This window comes from Wickerhamiella sorbophila, assembly GCF_002251995.1.
Source record: "Wickerhamiella sorbophila strain DS02 chromosome Unknown contig1, whole genome shotgun sequence".
Lineage (NCBI taxonomy): Eukaryota > Fungi > Ascomycota > Dipodascomycetes > Dipodascales > Trichomonascaceae > Wickerhamiella > Wickerhamiella sorbophila.
In genome coordinates this window covers 695,666-715,462 of record NW_020193984.1, presented here as the reverse complement: position 1 = coordinate 715,462, position 19,797 = coordinate 695,666, and the positions used below count along the sequence as shown (strand labels likewise).

At 51.5% G+C, this 19,797-nt stretch overlaps 9 protein-coding genes across 9 annotated transcripts; 3 read left to right on the top strand and 6 right to left on the bottom strand.

Moving 5' to 3' along the window:
- Positions 1-78: 78 nt before the first annotated feature.
- Positions 79-3,927, bottom strand: B9G98_00433 (Mediator of RNA polymerase II transcription subunit 13; the record flags this gene model as incomplete). Its single annotated transcript, XM_024806991.1, has 1 exon — positions 79-3,927. The coding sequence occupies one exon, from the start codon at positions 3,925-3,927 to the stop codon at positions 79-81; it is 3,849 nt and encodes a 1,282-aa protein (XP_024662759.1).
- Positions 3,928-4,755: 828 nt separating this feature from the next.
- Positions 4,756-5,142, bottom strand: B9G98_00432 (hypothetical protein; the record flags this gene model as incomplete). Its single annotated transcript, XM_024806990.1, has 1 exon — positions 4,756-5,142. One exon carries the CDS (start codon positions 5,140-5,142, stop codon positions 4,756-4,758), a length of 387 nt encoding a protein of 128 aa, XP_024662758.1.
- A 227-nt stretch (positions 5,143-5,369) lies between these two features.
- B9G98_00431 (Biofilm and cell wall regulator 1) lies at positions 5,370-6,827 on the bottom strand (the record flags this gene model as incomplete). Its single annotated transcript, XM_024806989.1, has 1 exon — positions 5,370-6,827. The coding sequence occupies one exon, from the start codon at positions 6,825-6,827 to the stop codon at positions 5,370-5,372; it is 1,458 nt and encodes a 485-aa protein (XP_024662757.1).
- A 1,640-nt stretch (positions 6,828-8,467) lies between these two features.
- B9G98_00430 (GTP-binding protein ryh1) lies at positions 8,468-9,151 on the bottom strand (the record flags this gene model as incomplete). The annotated part of the gene is made up of 2 exons (XM_024806988.1): positions 8,468-9,038; positions 9,123-9,151. 2 exons carry the CDS (start codon positions 9,149-9,151, stop codon positions 8,468-8,470), a joined length of 600 nt encoding a protein of 199 aa, XP_024662756.1.
- A 31-nt stretch (positions 9,152-9,182) lies between these two features.
- B9G98_00429 (hypothetical protein) lies at positions 9,183-9,920 on the bottom strand (the record flags this gene model as incomplete). Its single annotated transcript, XM_024806987.1, has 1 exon — positions 9,183-9,920. The coding sequence occupies one exon, from the start codon at positions 9,918-9,920 to the stop codon at positions 9,183-9,185; it is 738 nt and encodes a 245-aa protein (XP_024662755.1).
- A 251-nt stretch (positions 9,921-10,171) lies between these two features.
- On the top strand, positions 10,172-11,881 carry B9G98_00428 (Vacuolar protein sorting-associated protein 45; the record flags this gene model as incomplete). The annotated part of the gene is made up of 1 exon (XM_024806986.1): positions 10,172-11,881. One exon carries the CDS (start codon positions 10,172-10,174, stop codon positions 11,879-11,881), a length of 1,710 nt encoding a protein of 569 aa, XP_024662754.1.
- A 71-nt stretch (positions 11,882-11,952) lies between these two features.
- B9G98_00427 (Coatomer subunit gamma) lies at positions 11,953-14,655 on the top strand (the record flags this gene model as incomplete). Its single annotated transcript, XM_024806985.1, has 1 exon — positions 11,953-14,655. The coding sequence occupies one exon, from the start codon at positions 11,953-11,955 to the stop codon at positions 14,653-14,655; it is 2,703 nt and encodes a 900-aa protein (XP_024662753.1).
- Positions 14,656-14,764: 109 nt separating this feature from the next.
- Positions 14,765-15,949, top strand: B9G98_00426 (Obg-like ATPase 1; the record flags this gene model as incomplete). The annotated part of the gene is made up of 1 exon (XM_024806984.1): positions 14,765-15,949. One exon carries the CDS (start codon positions 14,765-14,767, stop codon positions 15,947-15,949), a length of 1,185 nt encoding a protein of 394 aa, XP_024662752.1.
- Positions 15,950-15,953: 4 nt separating this feature from the next.
- Positions 15,954-19,763, bottom strand: B9G98_00425 (Superkiller protein 3; the record flags this gene model as incomplete). The annotated part of the gene is made up of 1 exon (XM_024806983.1): positions 15,954-19,763. The coding sequence occupies one exon, from the start codon at positions 19,761-19,763 to the stop codon at positions 15,954-15,956; it is 3,810 nt and encodes a 1,269-aa protein (XP_024662751.1).
- Positions 19,764-19,797: the final 34 nt, after the last annotated feature.

Sequence of the window (19,797 nt, the reverse complement as noted above, 5' to 3'; positions counted from 1 at the left end):
TGACAAACCAGTTTTTCTTTTTGGGATTCTGAGATTTGGAGGTTTGGTCACGTGATCATTAGGCCCGGACTCTATTATCTACAACGTACTTAGAGCAGCTACCATTTTATTTGCCGCGTGCACATGCCATGGCATGATTGTTAGGCTTGTGCACACGCCGTTATACTCAGCCAAGCTGGCAAGGCGTCTGTACTGTCCCAGAACCTGTTTCATGATGCTAGTTGGCTGCTGGGCCTGAGCGTAAACGAGCACAACCTCGAGCAGCTGGTACCCCTTGAGAGCGGCGGGAACAAGCGGTTTGATCAGAACTCCCGTCACCAGCGGCGGTGCACTTATGCCCCAGGTTTGACTCTGGTTTTTGAACACAATGCCATGTGTCTCGTCGAGCGCGGCAACAATTACATTGTCGTTGCGGCCCTCTGCTGCACTTGCACTCGTTGGTGTGGTTGGAGTGGCTGGTGCAGCGGGCGATGCTGGGCGTCCAGACGACTTGAACTCGGTCATGCTGACATGCGGGAAGAGCACTTCTCCCTCGTGGACATTCAAAGGCCGCGTTTGGGGTAAATGCAAAAGATAAGGGAAGGCCAATTGTGTTTGCTGTTCCCATCGTACATCTGCAACTCGGCGCCAGATCCCAACCTCGGCTGCATCCATGTATCCACATTTGATGATGGACACAGTCCAACGGGCATTCCGGGGCGAGTCTCCAATTGAGGCGCACAGTTGGCCCGTGCGTCGCCAAATGTCCGACAAAACAGAGTCCAAGTTCCGCAGCGTACGGTCAACATGTGGTTCTCCTGTGGGTCCAGCCACGGGATTTCCTGGATCACTGTTCGACAAGCCGAGTACAGGTGAGCTGGCTCGGGTTCGTAAGAGGCCCGCCAGACGCAGAACTTCCACCTTGGTCACATTTGCCCACTGATCCGTCCAGGCTACCGTAACCCATCGTCTGTCGGGTGTAATGGCGTAGCACACATGCATCATTGGATCATCGTCTAAAATTTGCGACGGGGGTCGAGGCTGGAATTTGATCGAAATAGAGTGCGGTGCAAGCCGTGCAAGTGAAAACGCTGGCAAATAGAAAGGTCCGCCATAGTTTATGGTGGTATGAGGTACCCACCTGTCGTACAAAAGTAAAGCGTACTTCATAAGTCGGTACTGAGATGTTGGCGCCTCAGCTCCCTCTTTTGACACAAATGAGTCGATTGAGCACAAAACCCATCTCACTTGAGGAAAAGTAGCCCTTATAGCTCTAAAGCCCCGTGCCAGTGGTAGCAGTGATGTTCGAGGGCTCGGTGGAAATGCCATCACGATGACTACCTTGGTGTCAGAGTCTAGCTCTTGTAATTGGCGTTTTAAATAGGAGCACGATGTTTCGAATAGGTCCCCAACAGTATCCGGACTAGTATAGTCTAGGTCGGTTGAGATATTCAAAATTCCATTCACTACCGAAGCAAATGTAGGCAACTCCATTTTACCTAGATGGCAGCTCTCGTACATCTCCTTCAGTGCTCGCATACCTATCCTTGCATGATTAACAACCCTGGGCGAGGCAAGAGTCAAAACAATAAGTGAAATATCCCTCTGCTCATTGTTGGGTTGCAATCCGAATGCCCTCCAAAATCTCAAAATTGATGCGCGGGCTTTATGGGGCTGATCACCTCGCGTTACTGAATACAAAGGAGGCGAGAGAAGAGTGAAGCTCTCGGTCTTTGTCTTTGGACTAGAAGGTAATGGCACAACTGATGTAACTGGGGCCACGCTAGGAGAAGATGTTTTGCTGCCTTCTGGACTATGCACCCGTGATCCAACTCGGCTCGACGGTCGGCTAGGAACTCTACCGATTCGTGTAGCATTGGTCCACGAACCAGGGGTGGCAGAGGCCGCTGGCTGCGTTTCTGCATCGATCGACGTCACCGAGCCTCGAGTACTGGGCGCAGCATCATTATCAATCATAGCCGGAACACTGCCAGACGCCTCGGCAATCGTCACACTTCGAAGGTCAGGATATATTCCTCGAAGACGAATACGATCTGCTTCGGAAATTGGCTCAAGCTCTCCCATATTTGGCGCAAGCTTGAGCATTGATTCAAGTCCACTACCATCAAAGACAACTTGGGCCATAAGATATTGAAGATCGTCGATGGAGATGTTATCGGCTGAAACAAGGCCCGACTGGTTGGTCAGGGCGCTGATCCATGCGTCGGATACGGAATTCGAGATTTCCGCGTATCCTTTACGGCCAGCGGATTTATAGTATCCGTGTTCAATATCGAAATTTTCATCTTGGATATCGTACATTTCGGCATCTCCGGTGCTGTCTTCTTGTTCGTTTTCCTCATCCTCTTCATCCTCTTCGTCTTCCTCCAATTCTTCATCGTCAGCTTCATCGACATCATTATCATTATCGGGGTCGTAATTTTCATCCATCATTTCTGTATCCTCAAGAAGCTCTCGCTTTTGGGGTTCTTCGTTCGACGTACTTGGCGAATCTCGAAGTTTTTCGTCCTCTTCTTCTTTAACAAAAGTAAAGTACCGGCCACCTTGTGTGTATTTAGCATCCAGCGAATCTTGAGGAAATCGCAGCGCTGAAAAGGAGCTTTTGCCCTCATCCTCGATCTGCACCTCTTCGACAACATTAGCTTCGATCTGTGGCTCGTCAGTGATTGCCTCGGGTAATTGTTCAGGCTCTTCTTTTAGATTTTCTTCATTTTCAAGTGGAGCATCGTAAAAGTTGAAATCGGCAACTGTAATATCTTCCTCGTCCCACCCGTCCGATGTAGGGCTCCAGTCACGCACCGGGGACGGATCGCCTGGTGTGGGATATACAGGGTGTTCATTTGCTGGTACAACTGAATCTGGAGGAACCGACGCTGCTGCTGCTCTCGCAGCTGCAGCCGCAATTGATATAGGAGCAGCAGGGCTTTCATGGTTGACCGCGGACGGCGTTGGAGGAGGAGGGGGTACAGATGCAGTTGCCAGAACCGGCCGCCTTGATCTGAATGTACTTTGTTGCAAAAAGCCCCTAGTAGCTAGAGGAAACGCCTCTGCAGCTGGTTCAACACTGGATTGCGCGGTATTGGGTGCATTGTTTTTGGCATTTGCCAAAGCTTCCTGCATGCAAAGCATGTTGTCACCCAGTGCAGTGAATTCGTCAGGTTCGTTTAGCCAGCTTAGGCCTGCCTGATAGTTTCCACCGGCAATTGTCATTACAAGGGCTGCGGGCCACAGAAAATCCTTACCATCCAGAGCAACTCGGACCCAAGGAGACTCATCGAGGGCAGAGGCATCGATGGTAAAGTGTACAACCCTTTGCACTACTGACAGGAAACGACGGCTCATCATTGGAGAGGGGACAGAGGATGCCTCGACCAAAAGGGCTTGACGGCCAGAAGGGATCAGCCACACTGTTTTGGACTCTTTTCCTTGAGCGGGGATGAGGTTGGCCCTCTCAGCGGTTAGTCGTAGGTTGAGCTCACCAGTGCTAGTGACTGCAGCCTTTATATGCAATAATGATCCATCGTCTGTAGATATGAGGCTTGTTTTGCCAAACGGCTGCAGTGGCGGAGATACTTGAGACAAATACGCGATACAGCGGCCCTCGATGGCAGTGAGGAACGGCCAAGGCCGGGGGATGTGTTCTTCTGAGGCGAGGTATTCCGGTTTAAGTGTACCGCTTGATACAACTGTCATTTTGAACTGACTAGGTGGGACGGGCAGTTCGTTTTCTAGAGAGAATACCCACAGCTCTCGACCAGATGTCGAGACCAAACAGCTGGGGTCATCGTAGCGCATAGCAGCCTCGACCATTTGAGCCATAATCGTATCCTCATTGCTTGGTCTTGCCGCATAAACCTTATAAGCGACTGTTGATATTCTGGCGGCCTCAAACCAATTTCCAACCACCTTCTCTGTCGGCACGACCATGCTGACAGGGAAGGTTGCAGAGATGGATGAGCGCGGTGACTTTTGTGGAGGCAGTTTTGATTCAATTGCCTGCGTATCTGTTGAGTGTTGGAGGTATTTTAAGCTTGATTTTTGGTTGTATTCTGTTGATATGTTGTGGGGTGTTACGAAGGTTGATTAGACGGCGTAGTTTATTAGGCTAGAACACTACCGATGAATCGAGATCGAACTCAAAGCGAAATTAAGGGGATGCAGACGCAACAAGGAAAGGCGAGAAAAATAGAGTAAAGGAGCAGAGGTAGAGAGAAAAGATGAACAACAGAAGAGAGGGCACTACCCAACAGAGGACACTACGGCAGGGTGGTAACGGAAACAGAGCAAACAAACGACCTTTGCCCAAACATAGCAACAATTAGACTACAAACGAAAGCAAGACAGGCTGCGTATTGAAAGTGGACGAAAATAAATAGTTGATGCACAGAAGCCGATTCTTCTTACCGATATGCACAGACGCGCAGAACGATGCTCTTTACCAGGCAACCATGCACAGCCAGTCTGCACCTATAAACAGTGCAAAGCACTAATTACTGAATCGCAACAATTGATTGACCAAAGGCCCCGCAGATCTATTAAAAAACAACCACGAATGGCACCGATTGGCGGAGAAGGCTGGGCCAGCTTACCGAAGCGGCTCAACAGGGTAAAAATTTAGAATCATCTACAGAATCAGCTATACATCAAAAACTAGATGAAGTTGAACGCCAATGCTGGCGAATTGTTGTCATAAATAGCAAACTATAGCTTGCGCTAGGTGAGAGAATCGGGACGTGGACAAAATAAATATACCCTTTAGCGACCGGCCGGCCTAGGAGATTCGACCCGGAGACCAGTTGCCGGGTCAATAATCTCTAGAGCCCGCCGAGCGCGGAGAGTGGCCGCGAGCGGAGTCTGCATACTTGTGGTGCGGACTTCCCGCGGTACGAACTCTGGCGAACGCACCGAATTCGACTGGATATTGGCGTAGGAGCGAGGAGCTAGCGGTTCCGTGGGGGCCAGAGCCGGACAGAATAGCATGTCATCTTCCGGATCGAAGCCGCGGCCGGCGTCCATGCGGCATTTGGACGAATGGCTCAGTGACGATCGGGAGAACGTCGGAGACGTCGACGATGGACGGGACGTCTCGGAGAAGTACGAGCCATTCGAAGAGGTTGGCGAGGCGGAGTAAGAGAGATTCATTGATGGGGAGAGGAAGAGGTTCGATGACAAAGCAGGGTGGGATGCTCTTATCGAGGTAAAGCGGGTCGCCACACTATATCCGGTTAACTAAGATGTTACCAAACAGATGATTACCCAAAAAAGGGTATGCGGTGGTGTTCGAGATACACATACCAGGGTAAGGGCAGAAACGGAGAGGTAATTAAATAACGTCAAATTAAACTATAAAATACAGAGCGAATATCGGCCTAGCTGTTGGAACTGTTGGATATTTCAAAGGGCAATTTTGGGAGGGGCTTCGTCAACAGATCAGTCCGGCGTGGGCTGGACTTCAAGGGACCAAGCTGGGAAACCGCCGGCAGACAGTTACCCTCGGGCTCGAAAGCCTGCGGGCTCACTGTGGGCGGCGATTCGTTAGAGTCATTCAGCACCGAGCTTAGCCACAGGGAGGTTTGCGAGGATCGAACGGAGGACGACCCAGATGCGACAGACATGTGACCAGAGCTTTCGACGGACGACACGCTGCATCTATCACGACTCTGCCTATTTGAGAAGGAAGAAGGGGCACGAAGCGGTGACGCACCGTCAAGGGCTGATGATGTAGACGTCGGAGATGCCGGAGGCGCGTTTGATGCAAAGTGTAGAGCTGCCGATTCGTCTGTTGAGTGCGGCCTGGACGGGAGTGGATGTGTGCTACTGGGGGCCGCTGTAGTCCAAAGTGGATACGACGCGTGTGAAGGGGCCGCTGGAGCCGCTGGGGCTGCTGGGGCTGCTGGAGCTGCTGGGGCTGCTGGAGCTGCTGGGGCCGTCGGAGCGGTAGCAGAATGCTGGCCTTGGAAATACACCTGGGGCTGCCCTCCCACTGCAGCTGAAATTGGAACCTGGACGAGTCCCTGGCCAGAAGTATGTGCATAAGTATACCCAGGAGCTGGAGCAGGCTGTTGTGACATGGGTTGCCCACTCATAATTCCTCCCATCATCATCATAGGCACACCCCCAGCCGTCGTTTGCTGGGCTGGGTGATACTGCGAAGTAGCATCGGATGATACAGGTGTAGCCATTGGCATGACCATGACCGGATGCGGAGGCAGCGGCTTTTGTGGGGTCCCGTTCGCGCCAGCCATGGGAGCATCCTGAGTCGGGGTGGGTTGATAATAAGGTTGGCGCTGAGGTTGCCCAGAGGTTGCTGCAACTGGCGTTGATTGGGGTTGCTGCTGGAGCTGTGGCAGTTGCTGCTGTTGTGGCTGCTGCTGTTGTGGCTGCTGCTGTTGTGGCTGCTGCTGTAGGGCATCAAAGGCAGCGCGCCGTGTCTTGGATCCAATGGCTATTGCCGTGCCGTTCGACTGCACGATATGGCCTTCCTTGGCGTGCACAGTGTACACGTGTTGGCGAAGGTTGTCCAGCCTTGAAAACGAGCGGCCACAGAAGCACACGAACGGCCTTTCCCCGGTGTGCTTTCGGATGTGACGGGCCAAGTGTTCGCTTCTAGAAAACGTCATATTGCAGTCGTCATAGCCTGTGCATTGAAAGACTTTGACTTTAGATTTTGGTCTGTGCTGGGGCCGCAGCACCACCATGTGGCTACTGGGCGTATCGCTGTGTGAAAGGGACGTATCTGAGGAGCGGTTGGAATCAATGGGCTGGGCGGCGAGGGCGGCCGGGCTATCTTGGGGAGATGCCGGCCCGGGCGTACCTTCTACACTCATGGTTTGGGGTAATACGAGAAACGCCGGCGCTCACAGGAAATAAAAAGGAAAAATATAAACAAGAATACCACAGAGAAGCTGGCCCGGAGACGAACCTTGGATGTCTTTTCAAAAACAGGGAATCAGACGCAGGTCGGGCTGGGCGTTATATCAAAGAAAGCCGTAATAACAATCCGGTCACAAGTACGAGACTTTACCCCAAGTCAGAGCAGGACTTGCTTTCAGGTTTTTTTTTAGAAGCAGAGCGTGGCCAAGGGCGAGCGCACAGGTTCTGGTGGGTTTGAGCTCTGGGGGAGGCCAAAATAAATAGTTAGCCTACCTGAAACAAAACTGTTTACTATTGCGACCCTAATGTCCGGTATTCAACCAAAACTAGTAGTGTCTAGGTAACAAATAGAAAGTAGACAACTGACGAAGCAGGTACTAAGAGTTGATAGTGCATGAGGAAGTGGGGAGTGGGATGGTGGGCAAGGGTTGGGGTCTTGCACAAAAGCAGGTCGATCAGTAGAACGGGGAGGAAAGAGGGGCTTGATGGGGCGGCACTAGTGCCCGGGCGGCTGCGATTATGCTCTGGAGGCCCTTTCACCCGGCGGATCTACACTGAATGGGCGTACGAGCGCGTTATGCGGGCGAAAGGATATTCAGCGAGACATTAAAGTTTATTCGCGCAGTGCACTTTAAGATGACCCTAAACTATCTTTTAGCGCTCACCTAGCCGGGATCAGGCATGACTGCGAGGATTTACAGCTTCGGACAGTTTGTTCCAAGTTAATGAGCTACCCGTCAGGCATATTAGAAACATTAGAAACGACTGACGGCGCCCCGCTGCACTCTGCCCTGATCCGACAGCACGAGGGGAGTAGCGTTGGCAGCTGCAGGAAGGGCTGTTGGGGAGAGATGGCTCGAACCACAAACCTGCACTAGTGCAGTCGATAAGAGCTAAGCCGAGGATGAAGGTTGTATGAGAGAGGCGATGGATTTCACTCGTGCAGGAGGGTTATTTTTTGGCCTGCCAAGCCCCCGAACCAGGCACGATGTGCCAAAATACAAGGCCTACCAGTGATCGACAGGCCAAGATGCATGCAAGATGGCGTATTTACATGACGGTGTGAGACATCGCGCTGTGGTGTTTGGCGTGGAAAGCCACACCTTCAGACGGCACTGCGGCCACACCACGGCTGCCAGCACGAGTCCCGCACTGCCCGGCTATCGCCAGCGTGCCGTCCTGCTGATCATATGAACACTCGGCTTTAGACATCCCGGCATGCAAAATTCCCTGCCCTACCCCTCCGCCCATCAGCGAGCGCTCAGTCAATCGAGTCGGATCAATGCACTATCGATTCGGTCTGGACGTCCTCGCCACTGCTAACCGCCCCCTGATTGCTTCGCAATGCCTAGGGCCTGCCAACAAACCTTAAAATGAAAAAGATGACAAATGAGCCTTCCTTTGCTTGCTGCAGGGGCGCACAACGCAGATAGTGGGGTTGCTAGGAACCATATCCGGGCCCTGCATAAGCGGCCACTGATCCTCTCTTTGGAAGAGGGAAAGCAGGGTCCCACCGTGCCGCAGTTTTGTGCAGAGGTAAACGGGACATTGGCTCGAGAAAAGTGCGGAATCATATGTATTTCCAAGCTATATATTAACATGAGCAGCCCTGGGGCTCCTCGTTTTCGACATTCACGTCCACCAGGCCAGCCTGCTGTTCGGTTTGCGGTGCAATATCCATATCGACGAGTTCGTTAGCAATCTTCTTAAATAAGGGTCTGCAGTTGTGTCCGTTTTTTGCGCTGGTCTCCATAAACATTGCGCCCAGAGCTTTTGCCTTTTCTTCGCCCTCCTGGGTGGTTACCTGGCGGGCGGACGTGAGGTCGCACTTGTTGCCGACGAGCACAATGAGGGCCTGGCCCTGGCGGTCCGCTTGAACCTCGTCAATCCACTTTGAGGCGTCGTCGAACGTTTTGCGGTCCGTGATGTCGTATACGACCACCGCCACGTTGGACTCGCGAATGTACGATGGCACGAGCGACCGGAACCGTTCCTGGCCCGCGGTATCCCACAGCTGGAGCCGGATAGTACGGTCGGGCAAGTACATTGTTTTGGACATGAAATCAATGCCAATAGTGGCCTTGTACTGGGTATCGAAATGGTCGTCCATGAATCGGGACAGCAGCGATGTTTTGCCGACGCTTTGCTCACCGAGAAAGACCAGCCTTTGTTAGTATTTAATCTCGCCTCAGATTGCGGCCGCTCGCCGTATTCTGCATCGGTTCCGCCGCCGCCACTCGTTCACTTACTTGTACTTTTCGACGACTTCTCGTGACATTGCTGAGTAACCGGAGGGGGTCGCCGAAAGGTTAAGAGTCTAGACGGTGGCCGGTGCCCCAGCCTTGGTTTATTTCGCGTTCGTAGAGGCGGCAGACTTTCCAGAACGCCTCGTCGTGATCGTCCTGGGTGTTGTGGGCCAGTTCATGGCAGAGAACTTTCTTGACCTCATTGAAGTTGCAGAACCCCATATAATCGTCGGTTCTGATCCGCAGCTCGATCATCTCTCCCCGATTGCGGTTTAATCCTAGCCGTCGCTCTTTGGATCCGGTATTCAGCGCCGGGTCCAGTTCCGACAACACGTTAACCTTGAGTTTGTATTTTTCCATGAGAACTCGCACTCCGAGATCGTCTTTGATCCGCTGCAGATAATCGAGAGCGCCCTGACTATCGCCGTAGGGCAGTGCCTTTATTTCGTGGAAAGTGTATTCGGTTGGTGCGGTGGTGACAGCGGGGGCACGTTTTCTAGCCGCCAAACTGGCCACTGCCTGCTCTCTGCGGGCTTCTTGTCGGATGTACGCATTGGCCGACGAGGCAATTTCATCGGACTTTTGCTGCGAGCTGCCCAAAACCATGATCTTGGTCGGGGTCTTGCCACCAACTGGATCGGAGATTTTGGCCTCGGGATTCAGTACGATCCGTTTGCCGTTTGCCAGAAACGACTGTCCTGAGGCGGGAACATGGAATTGCTTCTCGATCAGCCCTTGTAATTCTTTTATTGAAAGGTTATCGTCAACCTCTAGACTGACTTTACGGAAAGTGACTTGCATGACAAACCGGGATCGCGACTGTATATTTAAGCTTCTCGAACATGTCTAAGCATCTATTTCCACTTAAACCAGCTAACACTCTGACACTCTAAACGCTGAGCATTCTAACAATCTACCCACAGCACCTAGCCAACATCTAGCCAGCCCCTAAACAGCCCCTAAACAGCCCCTAAACAGCCCTCAAACAGCACCTAACCAGCAGTCACCCCCGTAATCTCGACTATACAGCGGACACCCCACACCCGTTAGTCATGGACCTTAACAAAGTCGGCGAACACTATGTCCAATTGATGGTCGCTGGCGGTGACAACAAAGCACGCGTGCTGCTGCTTGATAAAGAAACCACCGGCATGCTCTCATTGATCAGCTCGCAGTCGACCCTGCTCAAAAATGACATCTTTCTAGTGGACCATCTGGCCAATGCATCGCGCCAGAAAATGCGCCACCTCGACTGCATCTGTTTCGTACGGCCCGTGAGCGAAAACATCGAGAAACTGGTCGAGGAGTTACGGTCACCAAGGTACTCAAAGTACACTCTTCTGTTTTCGAATTTCGTCAAAAAGTCCCATCTCGAACGCCTGGCAGAAGCTGACGACCATGAAGCAGTGGTTAAAGTCCAAGAACTGTTTTGTGATTATTATACTATCAATCGCGACTTTTTCAGCGCTAATTGTGATTATATTTATGGTGTGGAACGCGATAGCTGGACCCCGTCGGGTCTGGACAGAAGCGTCGAGAGCTTGATGTCAGTGCTACTCAGCCTCAAAATAAAACCTCTGATTCGGTTCGAAGAAAATTCAGCAATGAGCAGACGGCTGGCCGCAGAGCTCAATCGACAGATCCAACAGCAGGAGGGAGTCTTTGATTTCCCGTCGCGCGACACTCCTCCCATCGTTTTGATTGTGGATCGTCGAAACGACCCCTACACACCTCTTCTTAATCACTGGACGTATCAAGCAATGGTTGGTGAAATTATTGGCATTCAAAATAACCGTGTGCTTTTGGATCAGGTTCCAGAGATCGCCGAGGAACTCCAAGAGGTGGTTCTTTCTCAGGGACAAGATAGCTTTTTCGCCGAAGCAATGTATCTTAATTTCGGCGATCTGGGCGAGAGGATCCGAGACTACGTCCAGCAATACCAATCAAAAACCCAGTCTTCACGACAGATCCAGACGGTGGCTGACATGAAGCGGTTTGTTGAAGAATATCCTGAATTCCGAAAACTCAGTGGTAATGTTTCCAAGCATGTGACCCTGGTTGGCGAGCTGTCCCGCCAGGTTGAGGCAAACAATCTACTGGCTGTAAGCGAGTTCGAGCAAAATCTCGCGTGCTCAGAGAACCACACTAGAGACGCACGCCAGTTGCAGGAGTTTGTCTCCAGCCCAGCGATTCCGGTCCACCTCAAGTACAGACTCCTGGCGCTATACGCACTCAGATACGAGCAGCATGGCCAAAATGCTATTCATGGCGTTTTACAACAGATCCAGCCCGCCAACGAAACGCTCCGAACCGGTGTGGTCAAGCTGATCCAACAGTATGCTGGTGAGTCGTTCCGAGGTGCTGGCAGCACTTCAAACGGGGTTGCTGAAGCTGGAGGATCTTTTCTCCGCAAGGCTCAGGCTGGTCTGAAAAACCTCAGCCTCAAAGGTGTCGACAACGTATTCACACAACACAAGTCTGGGCTGGAAAACGCTCTGCTCCTCCTGGCCAAGGGCCGTCTGAGCAAAACCCGCTACCCGTTCTTCAATCCCGGAGACGGCAGTCTTCCTCAGTGGGCGATCCATGGCGAGGAGACCGAGCACCCTCAGGACGTAATTGTGTTCATGGTTGGCGGAGCCACCTACGAGGAGGCCCGCGCAGTGGCAGAGGCCAACGCCGGGCCCGGCAGGATGAGGGTCGTTTTCGGCGGCACCTCTGTAAACCACGATCTTCTCTCTCAAGTCGCGCAACTAACCTGGTAATTTGCTAAACCACCTAACTCTCTATATGCAACCTAGCTACCTACTCTGCGGTTTTCAGGGTATGTCTTTCCATGGGACGTGTCCGTTTGTCAGCTTCATCCAACATGTCGGTCACCACGTACAAACAGGGTGACGCGATGGGCTCTGATACGCTAGACAAAATGACGGTGTATCAGAACTGTATTGCGTCGTTCAACAGCCGCAAAGTAAGTGCCCGGGAGGCACGGTCCAACCTGAGCAAGCTGCTGAAGCTGCTGTACCATGGTGAGACGTTTCCTCAAGAGGAGGCTACCGAGCTGTTCTACACTATTTCCAAGCTTTTCCAGAAGCCGAGCCCCGGTCTGCGCCAGTCGACTTACTTGGTTTTGCGCGAACTGAGGCCCTCTGTTGACTCTACGCTCATGCTTGTTGCCGCAATCATGAAGGATGTCCAGGGAGGACCCGGGCAGGTATACAGGCCGGACGCTTTGAGGACATTGGTGAACATTGTGGACGAGTCGCAGCTTGAATCTATCGACCGGCTTATGCGTATGGCTATTGTCGACAAGGACGGCTCTATTTCCAGCGCGGCCTTGGTTTCCGCGTACCATTTGCTGCCCATTTCAAAAGAATCGGTTAGACGATGGACCACTGAGATCCAAGAGGCTCTTCACGCCAACAAGGTCTACATGTCAGCTGCTCAGGCTCATACTGGAATTGACACCCGTAATCCCCAGTCGGCTATTGTCCAGTACCATGCTTTGGGTCTTCTTTACCGTCTTCGTTCTCATGATCGCATGGCCCTGCTCAAAATGATCCAAGATATGGCCTCGGCCAGTATGAGTATGCGCAGTCCGCAAGCCTTGGTTCTTTTGATTCGGTTCATTGCTGGTATTGTTGATGACGATCCCAAGCTCCGTCCTACGTTTGTGCAATTCCTGGAATCTTGGTTGAAGCATCGTAGCGACATGGTCAACATCGAGGCTGCCAAGGCAATTCTCGGTATGTCTACACTTTTGCCTGCCGAAGCAACCGCGGTTGTTGATGTTTTGCGCGTGTTCTTGGGATCTCCTCGGGCGCCCTCTCGGTTTGCTGCCGTCCGTCTTTTGAACCGCTTTGCTATGCAACGCCCCGATCTTGTGGCCTCCTGCAACTCAGAGCTTGAAAATTTGATCACAGATCGTAATGAGTCTGTGGCAATTTATGCCATTACTGCTCTTTTGAAAACCGGTACTGAGTCGAGCGTCGAAAGACTCATCGAACAGGTCGGCGGTCTTATGAACGATATTGCCGACGACTTGCGGGCGATTGTTGTTGATGCTATTCGTTCACTTGCCCTCAAGTTCCCTGCCAAGCACCGCATCGTTCTGACATTCTTTGCAGAGCAGCTGGAACACTTGGCAAGTCTCTCTCTTAAAACTACTGTTGTGGACGCATTGACCGACATTATGGCGGCTAATCCGGAGAGCCGTGATGAGGTTCTCAGTCAACTTGCCGACTTTATCGAAGACTGTGAGTTCCCCGACCTTATGGTTCGTGTTTTGCATGTTTTAGGTCAGGAGGGCCCCCTGGCAGCCAACCCTACCCAGTATGTCCGAGCCATTTACAACCGAGTTGTGCTTGAAAACTCGCTGGTGCGGGCAGCAGCGGTCTCTGCTCTTGGCAAGTTTGTTTTGGTTGAAGACCATGACCTGCAGCAGAGTTTGAAGGTGCTCCTTCGCCGCTGTCTTAATGACGAGACTGATGAGGTTCGTGACCGTGCTGCTTTGGCGCTGGGTGTCTTCGATGACGGCCCCGAGGTTGCTCAGGCGTTCTTCAAGCCTCCTGTCCGTCTTGAACTAGTCAGTCTCGAGGACGCCTTGCTCGACTACATGTCTGACCCCAGTCAGTTCAGCCATGCGTTCGATGCCAGCAGTATCCGTCGCTTGACTGAACGTGAGCGTAAATCACAAAAGACCACAGTTGTGGAAGAGAAGCCGCTTGCTGCTCCCAAACCGAGCACTCCGGTTCCTCAACCCGAAGACAGTTTACGTACTGTTCAGGCCCGCCTTGTGGAGGAAATGCCCGAGTTCTCAAGCTACGGCAATCTGCTGCACACTTCTGCTCCTCAGTCGCTTACCGAGGATGGTGTAGAGTACCAGGTTGTTTCTCGCACGCATGTCTACGGTGACCGCTTGGTTGTCCAGCTTGAGGTGCAAAACACCTTCGAGATGTACCTGGAGAACGTCGAAGCGGTTCTTGATTTTGAGGAGCTTGAACTTGCATGTGAGGCAGCTACTGTCATTGAAAAACTGCCGCCCCACAGCCAGGACACACTCTACGTTATTTTCGAGCGCGCGTCAGTCGTCCTGGGCGCTGTGCCTCTGCGTCTGCGCTTCATTGTTAAAGAAGACGAGTCCGACCCCGATGCCCAAGAAGAGGAGTACGAGATCAACGATCTTGAGCTCCTTCCTGGCGACTACATCACTCCGTCCTACATTGGCTCCTTCGACCACCAGTGGGACGAGCTGCCCGAGGAGGAAACCGTCACACAACAGCTGCCTGCTGCTCGCACTCTTCCCGACGCAGTTTCTCTATTATCCACCCGGCTTGGCCTCATGGCTGTTGATGGCTCTGACGCGGTCGAGCCTGACGCCGGTACGCATACTCTTAAACTATTTGGCCGCAGCGTCGATGGCGTCCCCGTGGCCGCTATGGTGCGTCTACTGCGTACCGCCCGTTCCGGAGTCGCCGGCAAGTTCATTTTCCGCTCTAACGACGCCGACTTGCTTGCTGCTGTAGCGGAAAACTTCTAGGCTATAAAATTTATAAAAAATCCTATTTCCAAACAGAACCCCCCAAAAAAAAATCATTTAAATATGACGGCCATGACATAAGCGAAGAGATTGTGAATTTTTCAAAAAGATGCCCCCTAAGAAGCAAGTTCAAGAGACGAAGATCCCCCTTGGTCGACCCGGTAATAACCTTAAAAGTGGTATCGTTGGTTTAGCTAACGTAGGTAAGTCCACATTCTTCCAGGCCATCACCCGCTGCCCTCTGGGTAACCCCGCAAACTATCCGTTTGCAACTATCGATCCCGAGGAGGCCCGGGTTATTGTGCCCAGTCCTCGCTTTGACAAGCTGTGCGAGATGTACAAGCCTGCGAGTGAGGTCCCCGCATTCTTGACCATTTACGATATTGCTGGTCTTACACGTGGTGCCCATGCTGGTGAGGGTCTCGGTAATGCCTTCCTGTCGAACATCCGTGCTGTTGATGCCATTTACCAGGTTGTCCGCTGCTTTGACGATGCTGAGATTATCCACATTGAGGGCGACGTCAACCCTGTTCGTGATTTGCAGATCATCAACGACGAGCTGCGTCTCAAAGATATCGAGTTCTCGAAAAAGTATCGTGAGAACGTTGAGAAGACCGCCAAGCGCGGTGGCCAGTCCATGGAGGTCAAGAAGGCCAAGGACGAGCTTGATATGATCGACAAGATCATTGAGCACCTCGAGTCCGGCAAGCGTGTTCACAACGGCGTTTGGTCCCCCAAGGAGGTTGAGCTCATCAACAGCATGCTGCTTTTGACAGCCAAGCCCTCCATCTACCTGGTTAATCTCAGCGAGCGCGACTACATCCGCAAGAAGAATAAGCATTTGCTCGGCATCAAGCAGTGGGTCGACGAGAACTCCCCTGGTGATTTGATCATCCCCATCTCCGTTTCTCTTGAGGAGCGTCTTTCTCACATGGAGACCGACGAGGAGCGTGCTGCTGAGCTCGAGAAGCTCGGTACACAGTCTGCCCTCAACAAGATTATCATCACTATGCGTCAGGCGCTTGGTCTGATCTCTTTCTTCACTTCCGGTCCCGACGAGGTCCGCGAGTGGACCATTCGTGAAGGAACTAAGGCGCCGGCCGCCGCCGGAGTCATTCACGGTGACCTGCAAAAGACATTCATTCTTGCCCAGGTCCAGCGTTACGAGGACCTGGTTGAGTGTGGTGATGAGGCCGCCGTTAAAGCCGCTGGTAAGCTCATGCAGAAGGGTAAAGAGTATGTTGTTGAAGATGGCGATGTTATTTACTTCCGTGCTGCTGCTGGTAAAAACTAAATACTTATATAGTTGATGATGCCAAAGCCCGCCAGGCAGTTTTTGAACCTGGAGAATAAAAGACAGCCCGCTGAGCATTCTCCGGGGTGACAACTGCGGCATAGGCGTCGCTCAATTGTTGACAGCTGATATTCGAGGTACTTGCCGACACCCGAAGAGCTTGCTTCGGGTCAACTCTCTTCCACAGGGCGTACGCCGCCGGGTTACGGAAGAGGGCCCGATGGAACGGTTCTTGGCTGTTTTCCAGACGTGACAAGACCAGTGGAACTGAGTACTCTTTGTCGGTTGCCAACTCAGCGACCGACTGCCCATTGATTTCATCTCGGATTGCATCCACAACATCCTGATCGTTGCCCAAAAGCCCAATAACACCCAGCAGTAGCACCATTCTCAAGTTTGAGCCATGGGTGCCCATGCTGTCATAGATATTGTCAATAGCAACCTGCCTCTCATCATCGCCACCATGAGCCCACAATACTTGAACAAGTAGGACCACGACGTCTTGAGCTTGGTCCGAGAATTCCAACGCAGCGGTAAACAGATCCAGAGCTTCATCAAATTCGTTCAAAAAGTAGTGTGCCAATCCCTGCACAAGCATGGCACAAAGATGAACGTTTTCATCAGCATCACCTTCCAAACTAGCTTGGGCCTCTGCTTTAGCGGTTTCAAAATCATTTGTGGCAAGGTATAAGCGAGCCAAATGGCTATGGGTATTTGGGGAGGGCGGAATATCAGACATTCGAGAGATAGCCTCATGGTAATCACCAGAGCGTTCCAGAAGAAGCCCCATAACCAACAAAGCCTGCTCAAGTTCAGGTTGCAGCCTTAGCAATTGTTCCAAAGCTCCGATTCCATTTCCGCTTGGCTTTTGGCCTGTTTCCTTGCTTTCGTGGAAAGTGGCCAAGCCAAACAAAAGCTTAGATACCTTGCTGGGGCCAGGAGAAACCAAATATGCGTGCTCAAACAAACCACTAATATGGGAAGAAGACTTTTCACCCTGCAAGAACTCGAGGATTGCTTGACCCAGCCAAGCAGTTTCAGCATCAGGATCAACTGTCAAAGCACGATCAAATGCTTCTGAGGCTAGCTCAACATCCGATTGGTCAAGGTATAACATGCCCAAGTTTGCCCAAGCTGTGGATGATCGACCATTGAGACTCAGACTTCGAATGAAGCAGTGCTGGGCAACTCGAGGGTTACTGGTAGCCACAACGACACCATAGAGGTTCCAGAATGAGGAATTATGAGGTTCCAAAGTCAAGGCACGCTTCAGCTGTTCAATCGCATTTGACTTCTGTCCTAAACGATGGTATCCAGAAGCTAGATTGTAGCAAGCAGCGGCTTTACCACCCCGGGTTGGACCTGCCAATTCTAACGCTTGCTCAAGAGCGAGGATCATCAAATTCTCCACGCTACTCGGGCAAGTAGCATCCAGCGCTAGAGCAATCGTGTCCAGTACGCCAGGATCAATACGATCAGCATGCCCTTGAGCTTGTAAAACAACATCACAAGCTAAGGCAACACCATTCCACATACTATGGGACTCGGGATTGAGCTGCAAGTACTCAGCCGCGGTTTCCAAAGCTTGGCGCGCATGATCAACCGCATCACCAAGACGATATGTTGAGAGGAAGTAGGTACTCGCTTTGATGTGGTTGTTGACGAGGGCGCCTATGAGTGCAACACTATCGGGAGCAAGTTCCATAGCACGTTTCAAGCTGTTTACTGCCTCACTGAACTGGAGGGTCTCTCCCTGTGCCAAACTCAACATGTAGAGGGCAGAAAAGCTTGACGAGTCCAATTCTAGAGCACGGCCCAAGGCTTTATTAGCACTGCCATAGCGACCAGAATGAATATAAGCTTCACTTAACCCGACCCAAGAATTGGCATCAGTGGGGGCTAACCGCAAACAGTGTTGGAAGTATTTCACAGCGGCACTGTAGTCACGTTGAGCCAGAGACACAATGCCCATCGCACGGTAAGGCCATGCAGGAATACTGCCACGATCACTTTCCAGTAAACGTGCAGCGACAATCTCAACGAGATCCCACTCACCATCATCAGCGAACTTGGTAGCCAGCTTCTCGGCGGCGATAGACTCGGCTGCATCGATTTCGAGGGCCGTGTAAAAGCACTTTTGGGCTCTGACCCAATCTCCTTGGCTGTCGTAGAACAAACCCAAGTAAGTGAAAGCCGGCGCATAGCTGGGTGATTCTTGAAGGGTTGCAACAAACATATCAAAGGCAGCTTGACCGTTGCCCTCGAGCCAATAAGAATAACCCATCCTCCATTTCATTTGGGCACGAACCTCCTGAATATATTGAGAGGTACCATTGAGCTGGCTTAGTCCTGACTCTAGAAGTTCTCGGCCTCGTTCATGATTTCCCTTTTCAATTTCACAGCGTGCCAAGGGGTTAATGGCTTGAACCATATCTGGATGCTTTTCAACGACTGTCTGAAGAGTTTTTATTGCCTCATCGGCGTGACCTTGCTCCATTCGGATCAAAGCTAATCCTACCTGAGCCTCGATATGAAGGTCAGTTTGGGGACTGCTAAGAACGTGATCAAATAGTGATTCTGCAAGACTGAAATGCTTAGGAGCTTGATAGTAAACATACGCAGTACCAAGGATGAGCGAAAGATGTGTTTTTGTGCTTGACAGGTCAATACCTTGAGACTCTTGTTTAGATTGAAGTAAACGGCGAGCTTCGTTAGCCAACTGAGCTGCTTGTTCCCAATCGCCACTTAAAGCATTGAAATCAGCATACATCCGCAAAGCCAAGACGCTGTCTTTTGCACCAGCCTTGAGTGCTTCAGAGAAGTGAGTAGAGATCTCTTGATGCGTCCATTGCTCCTCTCCTTCAGGCACCGGGAAAGGTGATAGCGACGAATGCAGAAATGCGTTGAAGCCCAGAGCCAAACCCTCGTCGGGGAAATACTCCATAAACTTGTCAATAGTCTCTCTATCCAGCTGGTCATAGGTAGCGATATCTGCCCATTCCCAGTGGATATTATAAGCTAGAGGCGAAGAGCCTGGCTGGAACAGAACAGCACCATCCGCCAAATCACGGATTTCAGAAACCAATGGAGCCTTTTTAGCCGGGGTTTGAACTTCCAGTTGAGCAAGCAATAAATTCATGAGATCGATTTCACAATCACGACGAGCATTATCATCATCTGTAACTGCAAGTAGATCTCTGTATAATTTGGCGAGCTCACTGCCAGCGTAGACCGCACGTTGTTCTGCGAGCACTTTTTCGTGCGTCATTGAAATACTTGTTCTTGCCCGCGCCTTGATTTTCGAAAGTTTTTCATCAAGGCTTTTCTTTTCTTCTTTGGTGAGCTTCTGTAGGGCCAGAGCTGGAGGGAGAATGCGTCCCTTGAGAAACTCGTAAATTGGAGATCCCGGTAGTTGTAACTTCAGCAGTTCAGTCTTTGCAGCAGTGTCATTCGAAGATCTTATCTTTTGTGAAACTTGGGACAGTTCATTTGAAGCTGCCGTGATGTCCTCAGTTACCTCGTATGCGTTCACGATTTTGACAAAAGTAGCCAACATCTTACGATAATTTTTCATATCGGAATAAACCAAAATCAAACCTTTCAGCGGGTACAGAGATTCTGGCTGCAACTTAGACGCCTTTGCAAGTGCCTTCTCTGCTGGCTCCTGTTTACCGAGCCTCTGATAGCAGGTGCCCTTCAACAAAAGGCTGTTGAAATTCTCCTCGACCAACTCCTCATAATCCAGTACAAGCTCTAAAGCCCTTTGAGCATCTCCTTCGGCCAGCGCAGCTCGCGCTTCCTTCAAAGTGGCCATCAAAACGGTCCAGTGAAGCCAAGGGTTTTTAGGT